Source organism: Amblyomma mixtum, chromosome 2 (genome assembly GCF_055824585.1).
Source record: "Amblyomma mixtum isolate Tamu chromosome 2, ASM5582458v1, whole genome shotgun sequence".
NCBI classification, from domain to species: domain Eukaryota; kingdom Metazoa; phylum Arthropoda; class Arachnida; order Ixodida; family Ixodidae; genus Amblyomma; species Amblyomma mixtum.
In genome coordinates, this window is record NC_143013.1 from 207,620,367 (window position 1) to 207,638,315 (window position 17,949).

General features: G+C 48.6%; 1 protein-coding gene across 1 annotated transcript; it reads left to right on the forward strand.

Moving 5' to 3' along the window:
- Positions 1-10,742: 10,742 nt before the first annotated feature.
- LOC149362378 (lewis-type alpha-(1,3)-fucosyltransferase-like) lies at positions 10,743-13,512 on the forward strand. The gene is made up of 2 exons (XM_089569709.1): positions 10,743-10,837; positions 11,810-13,512. The coding sequence occupies exon 2, from the start codon at positions 11,817-11,819 to the stop codon at positions 13,416-13,418; it is 1,602 nt and encodes a 533-aa protein (XP_089425835.1). The 5' UTR covers positions 10,743-10,837; positions 11,810-11,816; the 3' UTR covers positions 13,419-13,512.
- The last annotated feature ends 4,437 nt before the right edge of the window (positions 13,513-17,949 follow it).

Consider the following 17,949-nt stretch of genomic DNA (forward strand, 5'->3'; position numbering starts at 1 on the left):
GTTACTTACTTATTAGGCCGTGTATCCACTGGGTCAAGGAGACGGTGCTTGTGTGCACGCTCATCAGAGAATATCCCAATTGGTGTGCGAAAAGTGTGTGAGTGGGCAGATGGTTCAGGCCTGTAGTGCGCAGCTGGTGGTGTAATGGCCGCTGAGTAAGCGATCCGAGAGTACTTCCCACTCCCGGTAAGATATGCAAGATCGTGTAAGAGATCGTCCAAAATTTGTTAATGTCACTTAATGTCACTTGTTTTGCGGATGTGCCCCTGTAAGGGGGCATGCCAAGTGTGTTGTGTATGTAGTATCCGCGTTGTTGCGATGTCAGTGAACGTTAAAACAATCCAGGGTGGTCGAAATTATGAAGATTGGTTATCAGGAAATGAAAGACTCGGTAACTGTCTCACTTCTCGGTGGACACCTCAACCTGGCCATAAAGGAAGAATATAAGGTAGGGCTGAAAGAAGGAGCGAAAGAGGAGCCGTGGTGGAGGCCTGAGGAATAATTTCTACCACCAGGGGATCCTTAACGAGCACTGAAATCGCACAGCAAATGGGCGCCTCTTGCGTTTCGCCTCTGTCGAAACGTGGTCACCACGGCCGGGTTCAAACGCGGATACTCCGGCTCAGTATCCGAGCGCCCTAACCGCTGATCAACCGCGGCGGGTAAAAAGTCGGGTAAAAAAAATTGCGGCATCCGTCATAGCCGAAGTCGCTTTGGGACGTTGAACTCCTTACAACCATAAAACCAAAGCGAACAGCTAGGCTCTCGCCCCTCTCCGATTTTGCGAATTCTGTCCTTAATTCACCCCTTGAAAAGTGTCTCGTATTTGTATTTCCTTCACCAGTAATATTCCATGTCGTATAGTGAATGCTAAAATTTCTCCCGTCTGTACCACGCCACATCATCTATCGGTTAATTAAATCGTAATATTCCCGACTCCTGTGCTCTGCCGCTGTTACCCCCTATCGCCGGTTAACCACTCGTTCCTCCATAAGATCTTACACTTGGATATAAGCCGCGTTTGTCTCTCCTCCCCTAAAAATTAGCAACGGAGAGAGTAAGGGCTATTCACAGCGTTCCCATTGCGCGGCAGTGTCCAATGCATCCAGTTTCTCCGTGATGGCTGAGCAGAACAATTTTACATTCATCGGAACTTCTGGTCTCAGAAATATATTTGTGAATGTAAGGTATCGGTAGTGCACGCGGGGTCATCGGGACCGGTAATTCTCCCTCACAACCCCGCCGCTGCCGTCTTCCGATGGACCCCACCAGCGTGAGGGGGCGGCTGTGGGCACTCAAAGCGAAGCGTCTCCTTTCTCGGAACGCGGCCGCTCGCGAATGCGCCGGGAAGTACGGGTGTCCCTCGCCCCGCGGTACCGATTCCCGCCGGCTATAGCGGTGACAGCTTGCGGCTGAAGAGCCGCCACACGACGACACCCCCCTTGTCTTAATACCCTCGTCTCAACGGACACCAGACGAGACACAAGCTCGCGACGAACGTCTGGTTCGAAAAGTCTGCAGAATTCCTGATGATTCCTTTCCGCTGTACGCTTCCTACCTCTCCTTTCATAAAGCTCCATTCCTCGGCTTAAGCAGCTGTGACGGTGACGGCATTGGAGTACAGAACGATGCAGAAGCCTACGCGGCCACGACGCGACGCAGGCAAGACAAGAATGTAAAGACTGTTGCGGAAATAAAAGCGCACAGTAGAATGCTTCTCCCCGCTGAACGGGTGCATTGGTCGTGCTCTAATTTAGCATAGACATACGAGGTCTGTTAGAAAAGTATCCGACCTTTGGCCGAAGAAAAAAAACTGGCATAACTGGAGCGTTAGAAACCTAATAACCTTCAAAGTAATCTCCTTGGGGCTCCATATGCATCTCCCAGCGGTTCTGCCATTGTTGGAAGTATTCCGAAAAGACCCTTTTCGGAATGGAATTTAGCTCTGCTGTCGTTGCAGTCATAATGTCCTTTCTTTTCTGAAATCGCGCTCCTTTCAATGACCTCTTGATTTTAGGAAACAGTCAGAAGTCGTAGGGGGACATATCAGGAGAGTAAGGAGCCTGTTGAACTACAGGAGTCTGGTTTTTCGCCAGAAAAATCTGAATCAAATGCGAGGAATGTGCAGGAGCAATGCCGCGAGGGATGCGCCAATTCTTGTTGACCTTAATTCCGGTCTCTTGCGCCGCACAGCACCACGTAGGCGATGGAGGACATCCCTGTAGTACTGTTTAGTCATTCTTTGACCCTATGGGGTGCGTACTCGTGGTGTGCCACACAGAGGGAGTCAAAAAAGCAGTCAGCATCACTTTGACATTGCTGCGCACTTGTCGGGCCTTCTTTGGTCTTGGTGACGTGGAATGCGTCCTCTGTGACGACTGGGATTTGGTTTCCGGGTCGTACCCGTACACCCAAGACTCGTCACTAGTGATTACGGCGTCGGTGAAGTCACGGTAACTGTTTGTGGAATCCAGCATCTCCTGTGAGACTTCAACACGAAGCTGCTTTTTCTCCACCGTCAGCAGCTTCGGCACAAATTTCGCCGCAACTCTCTCCATGGCCAAATCTTCGGTGATAATGGAATGTGCAGAAAAATTGCTGATGTCTACCTCTTCCGCAATTTCTCGGATAGTCACACAACAGTCCCGCATCAACACAGCGTTCACTTCGGCAATTACCTGGTCATTTCGGCATGTTGATGGCCGACCGGAGCGTGGCTCTCTCTCCACTGATGTGCGGCCGTCTTTAAACCAGTTGGACCACTTCTTAATCTTTGTGCTGCTCATAGCATCATCACCGAAAGCCGTCTGAATAATTTTCGGATATTATTCGGATATTATTCGAAAGATAATCTACAGTAATCTAGAAAAACGTAGATGCAGCTCTTCATGGCTGTGATCAATCGAGATTAGTCCGGTCGCTTCTCGCGTCACAAACAAAAATGATAACAACCCTTTCCTGCGGCCTTGAGCGCGAAGAAACTGGCACTACAATGATACGTGGCAATATTTTGCAGAACTACTCCTTTATACGTGCACTCGTTGTTACGACTAAAATTTCAGTGCAATTACTAGCAATACGTACATGACCGGAGACAGCTGCTGCTGCGCGGTACACTCGAACGAAGGACAGTGTCGTTGAGATTTTTTCCTGGCTATTGAATACGTACGAAAATGTAAAGGTTCTTGAACGACAAAGATTTACTAAAATATTTGTCCTCTCTGCTTGCTAATTTCATGGCCTTTACGTTTTTCATATCAGCGGCATGTACTGCTTTGCTGGTTTCGGGCTTATATAGTTCTAGACGTCGTATGATATTTTCTTTACTTATTAAATACTCAAAAGTATGGAAGAATTGGTATAAGTTATGTCTGCCACGATTTTTAAGACATACGAATGCATTCTTTCATTTAAAAAATAAATATTTCACTTGTCTAGACACTGCGTAGCGTTATCTAATACACAGTGACATTGTCAGTATGGCAATGCAGTTATTATTATTGCGTTTGATCCCTCCGCAAATTTTATGATGAGGCCGCGCTGCAACATGAGCCCCGCCCCCCCGCCCCGAACAAAATTTCTGTCTACGCCACTGCCCTCGTCCTCACCTTTCAAGGTCTTTTGACCTTCGGGACAGGCGTAGGGGCTCCGCTACGCGAATCAGAAGCAAACGACGCGGCCTGTTTTTTTTTTCATCAAAGACGGTGGATCGCACTACTCCTCCTGCCTTTGCCGTCGTAGGCAGGCGCCTAAATCCACATTTAGAAGAAAGTTCTTTCTGGCGTAACTATACTCCGTTTCATACATCAGGCGCAACGCTATGAGAGGTACGGAAATAGTCTGTTAAGAAAATAAAAGCATCTGTGTTACTCCGCGCTTCTTTTGTGGCCGAGTGGTCTAAGACATGAGAATGCAAGAGCGCGTCGTCAGCAATAAGAGCGCATTTAATAAAGCTCATGACAAATTTAGCACGTAATAAGCCTTTACGCTTATTACGTTCCTTTAATAAGCCTTCAGGCTTATTACGTTTTATTAATATATTGATTTAGTTTTCGATCTCCACAAGGAACGCACTGCTTTTTGATGGCGGATGTAGCCATCGCAAACAAGACAACTAGCTTTGACACCGTTACACCTGATGCATGAAACGAAGTTTAGAACATGCAGTCCATGCTCTTGACCGTAAGAGTGCTCCGGGGAAAAGGAGACGCTGCTTAGACATTTACCGGAAAACAACGAGCAGATCTTTCTGGACGAAATCAACACCAATTGGCATGGTGGTACATTCCTAGACAATTTGAAATTTTCAGTTGTTCCATGTCTACTGAAGCGGGCAGTCCGGCCCAAATTCAGAACCTCCGCCCCGTTTCTCTCACCTGTTCTCGGTAAAACCATTGAACGCACAGTCCTCATCAGGCTCGAACATCATCAACATCATCAGGCTCGAACATCAGGCTCGAACCCTGAGGCTAAATCGTCTCACCTTAACCCTTTAGTTTTGGGCCGGCTCTCCTTTCAAAATCGCTCTCCCCTACCCCCCACCTGAAACCCACTTCATATGCCGGCGATCTCGCCCATGATGCTCGCAGAGCTCACCAGGTGAGGGCGAAGGCACATCACAACACGGCATCTTCATGGTCGAATTTGATGTCTTTACTGCGGACCTCAATCCTGCTCTAAAAACATCACAGTTACTTCTGCTCTCCCGAATAAAATGGCAAAGACGACACAATCCTATCATTCACCTCGTCATAGAAGGTCGCGACATGCCCGGCGTACCTACACATTGGTGTTTTTTTTTTGTAGGAAATAAAATGGCGCAGTAGCTGTCTCACTTCAAGATGGACACCTTAATTGTGCTGTGAGGGAAGGAAGGTGGGAGCAACACAAGAGAAAACAGGCCCCGTAGTGGAAGGCTCCTGAATAATTTCGACCACTTGGGGATCTTTAACGTGCTCTGACATCCCATAGCACACGAGCTCCTTTAGAGTTCCGCCTCCATCGAAACGCATCCGTTGCAGCCGGGTTTGAACCTGGGGCGCTCATACCTGAGCGCTTTAACCATTGAGCCGCCGAGGCGGGTGCGTACCCATATGTGGGGTTTTGGGAAATCAGTTACCTTCCTCTCAATCGATTGCCACGGCAACCACAGAAAAGTAATGGCCGAAACCATATGTCAAACCAATAAATTGTAAAACGACAATCGGGGGCTCTGCGAGGGTCGGGCGAAGCAGCCTACACATTCCCTAACTCTAAGTTAAATATTTTATACCATCCAGAAGAGTGAAGGGGGGGGGGTTATTTAGTATGACGTTCTATAAACTTCGTTTTATTTTGCCCTGAATGTTCTAAATATGCGTCCACTCCGACTCGTTCAATTCAGCATCCTTGTGTATAAGACTTGTATATCCTTGTGTATAAACTGGTTCATTGCGCCGCGCCTCCTTCCCTCTTACACAGTTCCCTCTTCAACAGTTGTTAATCAGCGCTCGTCCCGCGTGTTTATTGTTTTTGTGTTCCGTCCTTTGCACAGTTATTAAGTCTATATAACTTTATACTACCCCGCATGTCAAGTTAACCCAGAGCCAGAACACTCAAATCGAATCGGCATTAAACACCGTACACAAGACTGCAGTTCACCTTCCAGTGCACTCCTCGAAAGCCCGTGTGTACGGAACAGGGCTTTTTCATACACTTTCACAACTGCTCCAAGAGCACAAGGAGCAACATATATTTTTCCCCTCTCGGGAACTTCCACAGGTTGAATGGCTCGTCGACGAAGCGGGTATTTTTGCTCTCGAACGCCTCTTAATTTCATTTCAGCGCAATAAAGAACCCCTCTTGGAAGCCTTTTGGTGTATTCCTGCCTTCACCTTCCAGCTGAGGTGATGACCTGCAGTTCTGCTACGTCCCCAAAATGGACCCTGCTGCACAAACCACGACACGTGTTCCGCTAGCCTCGTGAGCCACCGATATTCCATGGCCAACCTCATGAGGAAGTAGAGGAATGCCTGGATGGCATCGACCATGTGGCCGCGCTGAACGCATGGGACAGTTGCTATCGCGCAGTCTCCACAGCCGTCAGAAAAGAAAGGTGTGCCAGATTTCCTCTGCTGTGCGCGTATTACCGACGGTCTCTCAAGAACTTTTCGCGTATCGCCGAACCCTTGATGCAGCTGCTGTAGACATAGAGTGGGTTAATTCGCATATATCAGAACGCCGGTTTCTACTTTACATTCATAGATCCCTGGAAGTCCTCATGCCCGTCCTGGCATAGTGATGCAACGGTTAAGCGACGCCACTGCCCAGCGATGGCTCCCAGCGGTGGGCCTTCTGCGGCCCACATTGCCCTTCCTCAGCCACAAATCATTAATTCAACTGCCACCTGCCACGGTGGGCAGTTGGCTCACTGTCCGATGGGCAGGTTGTGATGACGTCGCAAGGTCCCGTGTCCTAGGTGGCCCACCTGCCCCCTATGTTGCTCTCTGGGGACGACATGCCAGAGCAATGCTCGTGACTTTTCGCTCACAAAGCCGACAACCCCTGCACCGGATTTCCTGTAAAACGGGGCCTGTAACGCTGTCGCGTTAAAACCGCATGCCGGCCTCTTTGAGGATAAGCAAATAAACACTTCAAAGATTCGCGCCCTTACCACTCCCCCCCCCCTAGGGGGTGGGGGGGGGGGAGGCGTAAAAATTTGGAATACCCGACCACATGACCTGAAGACTGCCTACATCTTTTCCTCTGGAATAAAAAATTATTACCTTAATAAGAATGGCACACTTTGAGTTCATACTTTCATTTATTACAGTACTTCATAGATATCTACCTGATAATATTTTCATGTAGCCGAACACTTATACCTTCATTATATATAGATTTATGCATTTGCGTCTATTGTAAAAAAAGCTTTGTAATTAAAAAGTGTGTAGCGAATTCTGTTTATCATCTTCTCGTATGTTGTACCCTTGTGATGCTTTGAAAAGACTTAATAGTATTTTCCCCTAGCTTTTTTTTATGCCTTAATTCTTGTGTAAGTTCTACGGGTTTTGTTTGATCTGTAATTTTTTAGTTTATATAACCTGTATTATGTGTTTCTTTTGTTGATGCGGTTACAAGTGTTGAGAGTGGCGTATAGCTTTCTGTGTACTAACTTACTCTTTCTTTATTTTGGTATATTGTGGTCTGCATGCGCGTATACCTTTTTCTATTGGACCATTACTAGCCGTCGGCTAGGGGTCCGAGCAGTGTTTGCGTATGCTTGTGTAGCGACAAAGAGCAATAAATAAAGGAAAAAAATGAAATGAACCTTTTAAAGAAGCATCAGGCTGATGCTTTAAAACAAAAAGAGAACGGAGGGGGGTCAAAATTAAACACTGAGAATGCAAACGAAAAGCGTCCGTTGGCGTCCATAATGAGTTTTCAGGCGCGCAACATGCACAACTTCTGGGCGTGAACGGCGCCGCTGGCATGCTGTGACTCCGTCGGGGACGACCTCGTAGTCAAGTTCTCCGATTCGGCAAAAAATCTTGTACGGGACAAAGTAGCGGCTACAGAAGCTCGGTCCGTGGCGGCTGATGGGCATTCGCTGCCAGACCAAGTCCCTGGCTGGTTTTCCATGTGGCTTCGGCGAAGATTGTAGCGTAGGTGCTCTGCTGATATTTGATCCGTAGTCGGGCAAGCCGTCGGGCTGCTTCTGCGCGCTGGAGATAGGTGGCGATGTCGAGGTTGTTTATTTTGGTGCCATGTTGGTGTCGATCGTGTAAGTGGACTCCCTCTCGTGTACCAACCTAAACGGTGTCATCTGGGTGGTCTACTGCAGTGTGGTGTTGTAGGCGAAGACCAGACCGCCGCTCCCTCCTCCCTTTTCCTTCTCTTGGAATCCAGTTCGTTACAATTAATGACCATCGGATATCTTCCTAATTATCTGCAGTGAAGGGTTACTGCGGGGTTCGCGTTTGAGCGCGTTCTCTGTGCTAGCTTGCAAGAAGATGCGATTCCGTCATGTTTAGTGAGGTGTGAAAAGGTAAACGCGCGGGTAAATCTCAAATCGCGTCAGACAACACAAAGCTACGAACAGTGTATCGACGCCTTGTTAGAGCCGCAATAGCTGCCTTTATGTCTCAACTATTCATGTTGAACCACCATGTCCATAGCGGCCGACGTTGCGTTATTTTAGCTGTTGGCACCGTTGTATTTTAGCACTTAAGTGCCCTTATGAGCCATTTAGGCTGTAGTTGAGATCTTATGAGCCCTTTTCTTCTATTCCCGCGAAAGCAAGATAACTGATAGTCATAGCGGTATAAATTGCCTGCGTGACGAATTTTTCGGTCAGAAGAACCAGATTTTATGTCACACTGCTGCACAAAGGCGCGCTTCAAATACTGCAGCCGGCTACCTGTCTGATAAGGATTTGTGACGTCACACTCTTCTCGCGTTTTACAAGCCGGCTTGGAGTGCGATCAAAATATATGAAAAATAATACCGTCCGCTGAAAAATATCGAAGTGACGACTGCATATCGGTATAATCGCACATTGAAAGATAATTTCGTGCGTTTTCTTCAGAAGTATCATTTTTGTTTTCCGTCAGCTAGCCGTCAAGCTCCCGCTTATATTTCCTCAAGCAGCTATCACTTCTGCATCCTTCTTTTCGCATTGCAGTTCTACTGTTCGCGTTTCAATCGACACTGACAGTGCGTCCCTAAGTAGCCTCTTATACATACAAAGAAAAATAACCAAACGCTCATGCCCATCTGGCAGCGTGAATACCGCCGAACTGGTCTGTTCAGGCTGTATTACAAGCAAGTTTTTTTTCTTGTTGCTCCAATGGGGTCAAATGAAACACCATGCCTTGGAGGCCTTGGTACTAACGCGTACAGGAAGCGCCGATATAAACCGTGGGTAAGCATTCAGGTTATGTATCAAAAGTCGAACTTTTCCTTGAGGCAGAATTCTTATGGGTTTAACCGGACTTTACCCTTACCTGTGGGCAGTGTGGCAGTGGCAACGTTAATGCGGGAACATTTGCCAATCTTCTCTACAACTGCGGGCAGCGTCCCCTGTTCGAGCGTCCAACACATCAACACAATGCATGTGACTTTGGTGTGGGCCTCATCAAAAGCTTCGTCTAGAAGTTGGCAAACGAAGCGTCCCACATCAGGTGTTTTTTTTTTCTTGGAGGGCCGGGTGACGAGATCCGGCGGTATAACAGCGCTGAACCTAAACACCTGGTTACAATTAAATTTGAGCGCCGTGTCATAAAGTGCCGAGCGGTGGCTTTAGTGGTGCCTTCTGGACGGCACCGACATTCTATATTTAGCATGTTAAGAACCTTCTATAGCTAATTCTTTATGTTCGCTGTAAAACCGTCACGCAGCTGGGTGAATAGTAATTCTTCAGGAATCATGCTATCGCGCGGGCGTCACTAAAACGAATAAAAGAAAACAATACCCGCTTAAAGTTTCGTGTATTCTGCCTGCATTCCTGGACCTACATCGTCACAATCCTTAGCTCATCTTTTTTTCTGATCGCATGGCTACGTAATGTGGCAGAGACTTATTCGAGGGATTCCGGCATGATTTTCTTGCTTAACCACGCGATGTTTTACATTAGACGAGTCCTGAAAGGTGCGACTCGTGAAGCAAGCCATGAGATAAGGTAAATAGTGTTCAAAATGCTGTCTTTCGCTCCTTTGAGTCAGCAGGCAGTCAAGGGTGCGAAGAAAATTTCTCTGCTCGGGAATCATGACGCAACAACAGAAGTCACTTAGCTAGTCAAGAGGGGGAGAGGTTGATTTAGAATAGAACTGCTTTGAGGAACGCGCGGAAGAGCTCCGCAACTGCATTACGCGCCCACTGGCCGTCCCTTATCTCATTAATTGTTGCTATCCGTCTTTTATTAAAAAAAAAATTGCTGAGGCTCAGCTTGGCTAAGCCTGGGGAATGCGAAGCATATTAGTGGCTAGGCTTAGTAATACATGGCTTTCCTTGGTTGAATACTTGGTCATTTTAATACAACCACTAGAAGCCTTCGTCGTGGGGGAAGACAACGGCATGGCTACAGCGGAACGCCGACTAACCCCGAGACGCGCGTTGGGTGAGCGCCTGGATTGCCACGGAAGCCGCGTCTGCCTGCCCGGTGGAGCGAGCATTTCACCTACACCGAGTGTGAACGCGCGTTCGAAATGAGCGGGAATGCGCGGGTGTGACGGCTAGGGGTCCCACGGCGACGGCGCGAGGTGGAGGCCGGCTGTCTCATCCGATGTCACGTGGTGTGACGTCACGGTGTCACGTGGCGTGATGGCTAGGGGTCCCACGGCGACGGCGCGAGGTGGAGGCCGGCTCTCTCATCCGATGTAACGTGGTTGACGTCACGGTGTCACGTGGTGTGACGTCAAGGTGTCACGTGGGGGTCCCACGGCGACGGCGTGAGTGGTAGCTCTAGCAATATGCTTCGCATAAAAATACTTGCCGCTGCAATCACCAACTAAGGCATGCTGAATGCTTACAGAAGTGGTACAGTTGGAACCTTTGAAGTGAAAGAGCTGATTCGGTAAACGGAGTGCCTTACTTTATCTCGCTTTTTGCCTGCATCATCGCTATGCTTTCTTTAAAAGCGAAAAGACAGCCTCTTTCGTATATTTGCACGTGGCAGCGGATTGTCCAGAGGCGATGCCTTATCAGCATCGGCTAGCCGCACCTGCCACACATAGTGATTTTCGTACGGAGCATGCAGTAAAAAGAGGGGGTCCCGAGCGCCGGAGTGCATTCGCCTGCTTGCGCTGCTGCAGGCACCACCTTCGTCCTGTGACGGTGTTCGAGTCTTCAAGAACGAAAGGTAGGCTGAATTCGGACTTGCTTAACTTACTCGGTTACGGTGCTAGTGAAACTAAGGGAGTGCAGTGCAGGAAGGAGGTAGTGGTCTATTTTTCTAGAAAAAAGTACGCTATGACTAAAATTTTGCGGAAGCTAGCGAAGCTTGCATTAGCTTGGGTCCGGTAACAGCTGAGCAGCTGTTACGAGAAACACATTGCGTCGTGTGCGTTATTTGGGCAATGAAAATGTCAGCAGGCAGCCTATTGTGAGAAGTCAAGAACGACATGTCTTCTAACTTTATAATTCAGCTAATGGCCACGTGAACTGTCACGAGTGATTCCTAGCATGCAGCGCGCAACCATCTATTCTTTAAGCGTAGAAAGTTGGGCTAGTTGGTTTGTAGTACTATTGTGATACATTCCAGCGGCTAAAAAGACACGGACGAAGGTAGACGAGACAGGACGAACGCCGGCGTTATCTGGCGGAGGTCACCTAGCTGACCACATTCGCCGTTGCTCACACAAGCCAGCATGCAAGGCGTTTTTAGAAAGGACAAGTGTGATGCGTAGATTTAAGACTCAAAAGAGCCGAGAAATTTTTGAAGCGTTCAGTATGTTCAATTACAAATAAAACTGCGTCAGCAGCCCTTCTGTGGCGCTACACAAAAAAGAAATAGATTACCTGAAGGCAAACGGGTGGATTCAGCCAGGTAGGCGATAGATAGTAGGTGCGCCGATGTGGAAAACATGAGTGGCATGGCAAAGGAGCCTTCTGCACTTTTTTTGATTATGGGAATAAAAAAAAAAAAACCGGCGTTCGTCCTGTCTCGTCTACCTTCGTCCGTGTCTTTTTAGCCGCTGGAATGTATCACAATAGTACATCTATTCTTGATTGCAGTCATTTTCAGGGATTTCTTACGCTTTCGGATTTATCTTTTAATTTGTTTGGCTTCGCTCGCACTGTTAACGTAGGACCCTCCCCATAAACTTCGCAGTGCCACGATGGGAGACCAGCCTCCGCGGAGTGCCACCCAACGAGTACTGCGAGCTGCGGCTGAGTTCTTCAGGCCTACTCGAAGCCCGGGCCACTTGTCCGCTCAGCAGTTGGAATGGACCGTACGCTTTGCAGATCGAAGTGATGAACAGGTGCTGTTCGAGGCCCTGCCTGTCATTCGACGACGTCCCGAGCCCCAGCAGCCCACTCGTACTGAACAGCAGGAATCTGCCGCTGCGGGTTCCCTCTACCAAGGACCCGTTCCTGTGGGCGGCGAGCGCCCGCTAGACCACGCACCATCCGAACAGTCGCAGAGATCCGATGACTTCTTGCTGTACGATTCTACGCGCCGCATTTCCAAATGCTGCAAGACAAGGAAAAGCCGCTGCTGCCTGCTAGTAGGATTGACCTGCGCCGTCGCGGTGGCCATTGTAGTCCTTATAATCACCTTATCTCTGCGGTCGAAGCCGGCGCCGGTTACGCCACCTTCCCCACCGTCGTGGCTTCCCTGGCATAAGCGCATGGACGACAACGGCCTTCCGCGCCTGCTCCTGTGGAACCCCGAACCAAGAAAGCCACTGTTGCATACTAATGTCACTGCCGATGACGACCACTCGGCGTTCAATCGCACTGTGTGCGAGGTCGACGGCAGCCGTGATCCATGGGAGTGCGAAGTTACCACCAACCGCCACCGACTCATAAGGAGCGACGCCGTCGTGTTCTACCCAGAGAAGTTGGACATTAATGACGCTCCTCCCTGGCGCGCAGTGGACCAGTTGTGGGTCTTTTGGGCCAAACAGCGCCGACCGCCGCTGGGTAAGGGCACCGCCGATACCCCGTCCCTCTCTCTGCCAGTCGTGGCGCACTTGTTTAATTGGACCATGGCCAAAAGGGAAGACGCGGATGTCGTGATTCCTCACGACACGTTTCGCTGCAAAGATTCGGGAGACAAGCCACAAGCCAAACCTCTTCGTCGACAAGGTAACGCTGTCTCCCTACCGCCGAAAGGAGACGTTGCCTGGATCCTTGATGACTGCGAGCAGAATCGCTACCACAACGAAATCGCAACTCCGCGCCCAGGTGAAGACAAGTCTGACAAGCCTGGCGGCACCGTACGCCTGCGCCTGTTTCCGGCTTGCGGGGCAACCTTTTGCGCGACTCCAACTGAATGTGTCCGCTACATTGCCAAGCGCTATCATTTTATTGTGGTCAGTCTCCGGCCCGAGTGCTTCCAGACCGTGTACGAGGTGATCTATGAGGCCTTCAAGTACGACTTGGTTCCAGTAGTCCTGATGCCGGCCAATGAACATCTGAACGTGCCGAAAACTTCAGTCATCACGTCGGCAAAGCTGCAGGGTAAGGGTGAACTGGCCAAGTACCTGCGAAGCCTGTTGGGTAATCCGGACCAATACCGGGCATTTTTGGATTGGAAGAAGCGCTGCTCGGTGATTTCCCCGGGTGGCGACTTGTGCTCTCTGTGCCACGCGGTGTGGAAAACCCCCATACGACACCGGGCACACCCCAACGTTTTGGAGTGGTGGACCCGATTCATATCATGCGTTGATGAGCCGCTGTACGGTTTGGACTCTGCATTTATCCAGGAGCTCTGAACGAACTCTACCGGACCTCAAGTCTCATGCCTGCTGGCCACCGCCTTGAATTACTAAGCGACGCAGCAAGGCAAGCTGTGCAAACGACCATGCCATTTTAGTACTCTTCACATGTGCGGCACCCATGATATCATTACTCATGCATTTTACCATGTGGGTGCTGTTTTGTGCTCAGAAGTTTTAGTGCGAGACATGCCGTGTACTCAGCAGCCAATAAAACTTTTTATATGCAGCCCAACATCGTTTAATTTTTCTCCCCCTGGGTAAACTTGCCCGCTCTCGACCATTCGTAAGGGTGCCACTGTCTGCCGCAGGTTTCGTCATCCACCTTGCGCAAATGGCGTTCATGTGACAATGCGGCACAGGTAAGGAGTACCTTCGGAGTTGATCACGTGCGTTTAGCAGAGTGTCGAGGGAGTGTCTCGACGATACGAGAATGTGCCGTCGCAATTGGCTTTGGTCGGCAGATCGCAACGCTCGGCACTGCAGTTACGAACGCACCGATAACCCGGCCGCGAAGCGCTAGCTGTGGCGCCAGCCGCGATGTGCGGTTTTCAGCGCTCTGGTGACATCATTTTGCTAATTTTCTTTTTCTCGCGACTGTACCGTGAAAGCGCATTTATAAAGAATAAGGAACACGAATGCAGACGCACCTATGCCTGTTTTGCACTCCTCCGACTAATTTCTCGCAAGACTGATTCACATGTTATAATTACTCTTTGACTGCCCAAACGCACGGCCAGTTTCTTTTGTCGTCTCCGCTCGCTCGGAGTCGTACAGCTTCTGCTTCCGCGCATGTGCTTTGTTCTTCCAATACCACATAATTTGTAGTTGCTAATGCATTCTGGCGTCCAGCACTGTGTTGTTAGACAAATGAACTTGTTGGGTGTATCAGTTTCTTTACGCGCGAATGACGAAACACAGAAGGAAAGGGACAACGCAGCGCTATGTTGCGCCCTTCCGTGTCCCTTCTGCCGCTCAGTATCCACGGGGCTGTGTTTTTGTGATTTTAACCAGAGTGAGGAGTGGAACGTGCATAGGCGATGTCGCATCGAAAGCTTTTCTTGAATTGCGAGCTTGCACAGATTATGACCTCAAGCTTTATTCTTAGCTTTGCCGTTCGATGCTGCAAGCCAGTGGCGCATTTGATCGAAATCTGAAAGCTGTGCAATCTTCGCGAGCATTATCAGAATCGCATGCTTTGCACAAAGCGTAATGTGTGGTAGAATAGCCACCTTTCTGTCATCAGTCTCACTAACCGCGTTTGCGCATACGTACTAAAACACTATTGAACGCATAAGTATGCTGTCTGGTCATCTTTCATTTGTACACACTCTCCAATGTTTTTGGGAAATATGCTGAGAATGCCAAAACAGCCAGAAACGTGTAATGGAAGGGTGTAAATATTTCAGTTTAGGGAGGAATTAAACTTGGCGCTGCATGTTACACCTATATGGCTGTTAAGACCAGGGGGGTAAAGCTGAGGCAGCAAAGCGGTCCACGCATGTAAGTCGCCATCTTGGACGCCATTTTACAGCACATTAATGTGGCCAGCACATTTTTTTCTCGCGAAGTCAAGGATGGGCGAAGTTTGAACTTGAATTCGGAAAACTGCGGCAGAGAAAATAATTTTATGTCACTCATACGCGTAGTTTCAATGTTTTAAATACGTTTTGTAATCTTTAGCATACTGATTGTGGTCATTTCTTTTAATATCGGACGATTGTGAACATGTTCACGAGTAAACTGAGAAAACGCTCTCGGAGTTTCGGTTTTAAACTTCTGCTTTCGAATCTGATTTCAAGTTGGTTAAGCTATGGGATCAAGGCACTTAATGCAAGGAGCTACATACGACAAGGAGTCACTCGCGCTCTCGTGCACCGCGATGCCACCTTCGTGCGTTGATGCATGTCAAAAGCTCCAAAAGAATCGGACATTTCGCATCATTTTGTGAGTAAACGTGGGAAATGGTACATATGCACAGTTCGCGACAACTGTGTACTGCAAAGGGTGTGAACGAAAATCTCACGTTCTCGGAATTTCTCTTAAAGGCCGATGACACGAAGCGAATCAACCTTGCTGCCGTTTACTTTTGCACGGTATTCGGCTTTCTTAACGCCATTGCCTCAATCTGCTTGACAGAGTACACATTGGTGCTACTTATAAAGGATGTAGGTGTTCTTGCTTAAATGCATTTTTATTACGTTTTTCAGCACTAATGCATGCGGTAATTAAAGGTAACACTGTTGAAATGAACGGCCCCGCAACGACAACGGCACAAGAAGGACAACACATACGCACTCTACCAACTGTTTATTAGACGGAAAAGAGGCACACTAATGATCCTCAGCTCAAGCATGTGACACAGCTCATTATCGCTCCGAACAGAGCCAGTGACAGGAAATCGGCATGAAAACAAGACAGCATACATGTAATCGCAGGACACTTTTGTATCCCGTGCGTATAAAGCACTAGCGGCACTAGCTTCTCATAAATAGGTTTTTAAACCAAACAGAAGAATAAAAAAAAATCTCAGCAAGAGAGTAGTGTCATACATTAGAAGCAAAAGCACAAAACACAAAAGCACCACGACAACCAACCAAGCACCCACAATTTAGTGTGCACAATGCTACACATCAAACGAAAGTTTCTCGAGCGATACATGCTGTTTCATATATTTCTGCCTCCACCTTGTTTCAGTCGTTCGTGATGAAGCTCTGGGCGTTGCTGCGTACGAAAAAAACCCATTATGAGCTCGTCCCGCGCGAGTAAAGACACGGCGCAGTCTTGGTCGGCGAAGGCGAAGGTTAAAAAAAAATGCGAGAGGCCCGCGGTAGTTTAACAAACCTTCGACATTTAATATAACAAAACGCTGAACATTCAAAAGAAACCAGGCAGAGCAGTTGCTCCATTTACCTTGGGCATACGTTTCCTTTGCGAATTGTGTTCGTCATTTTGGGGCCAAAGCAAATTTCCGACATGTATTTTCACTCGGCAACAGAGGACATGCAAAATCCCGCGCGCTCTACGGACGAAATACACTCCAAGCGCGTCACAATCGCGGTACTTGCCTTCAAATACCAATTCAGTACACACAAGCCACCTACATGAAACTGCAGTCGGTATGCGACACTGCATACAATTGGAAATTCTAAACGCGGCGATTTTTCCGTTGTTTACAGCAGTTTAGCGTAGTCGATAGCTACTCTGCATACCGCCATCTTCCCACGGTCTACGTTGCCAGGTTACAACTCCGTTCTTTGTCCAGATTTAGAGAGTGTCTAAACAGCTGGCAATATACACAAACCGCTGGATCATGGCGGCGTTCATGCGTTGCCCACTGGTATGCATGGGCTCAATGGCTAGCTTTCCCTCTAGAGTTGGTTATATTAACTCTATGGTTAAGACGAAGGTTCTTCTTCTTCTTCACCATATGAAAAAGAAGGCCAACGCTTCTTCTTCGTAGCCGCAGTCCAAAACTGCCCACGAGGCCGATCGTGGCCGGGGCTATTCCCGACAGAATGAGTACTCATGATTCATCGCCTTGATTTCGACTACGATGTCATAAACTTGCATTTATTCCCTGATCCACTCTGCTAACTTCCTTTCTCTTAACGTTAAACCTTTCATGTTCCTTTCCGTAGCCCGTTGCGCTATCCAGTAAATTTAAGTTGAACCCTTATCTTTAGCATCCACGTTCCTTCCCCGTAGGCGAGTACCTGTAAGATATACAGATATTATATACTTTTTAACCAGATAGCGTTAAAGGCCCCGTTGTCTAGAAAAGCCAGTGTCATGACTCTGGCAGGTGGTGTCCACAGAGCAACCAAGGAAGCAAGTGGGCCCCCTAGGTTACGTGACTGTGCGGCGCCACCACAAACTGCCGGCCGAATAGTGAGCTAACTGCCCAACGTGGCAGGTGGTAGTGTGATTAATGATTGGCATTTGGGAAGAGCAACCGAGGGCGCACAAGGCCCACCGATGGAAGCAGCTACCTTTCATGAGCAGTGGCGCATCGCTTAACCGCTGCAACACTGCGCTAGGAGGCGAGTGAGGACCCCCAGAGATCTATGAATGCAAAGTGGAGAATGACCTTCTGCATATATGGGGATTAACCTATCCCGCCATCGCGTCATACCGTTATGGCAGAGCTTAAGTGTCCGCTTCCAATTTTTCTCTTTAGGGGTTTAAGTAATCTGCCATTCATGACCTGAAAGAAATTGCCAAATGCCTTCCATTCCATTCTTATTCTTCTAGCTGTTTTACTCTCAGGACCCCGATTTGGAGTCACTGCCTGCCCCCAGTGCATGTTTTCTGTTACCATTTCAAGCACCTCGCTTCCTATCGTAAACTGCAGTTCCCTTCCGAGACGAAGCCGCCGCGGTTGCTCAGTGGTTATGGCGCTCGGCTGCTGGCTTGAAAAGAGCGGGTTCGATCCCGGCCACGGCGGTCGAATTTCGATATTGGCGGAGTTCCAGAGGCCCGTGTACTGTGCGATGTCAGTGCAAGGTAACGAACCCCGGTTGGTCGA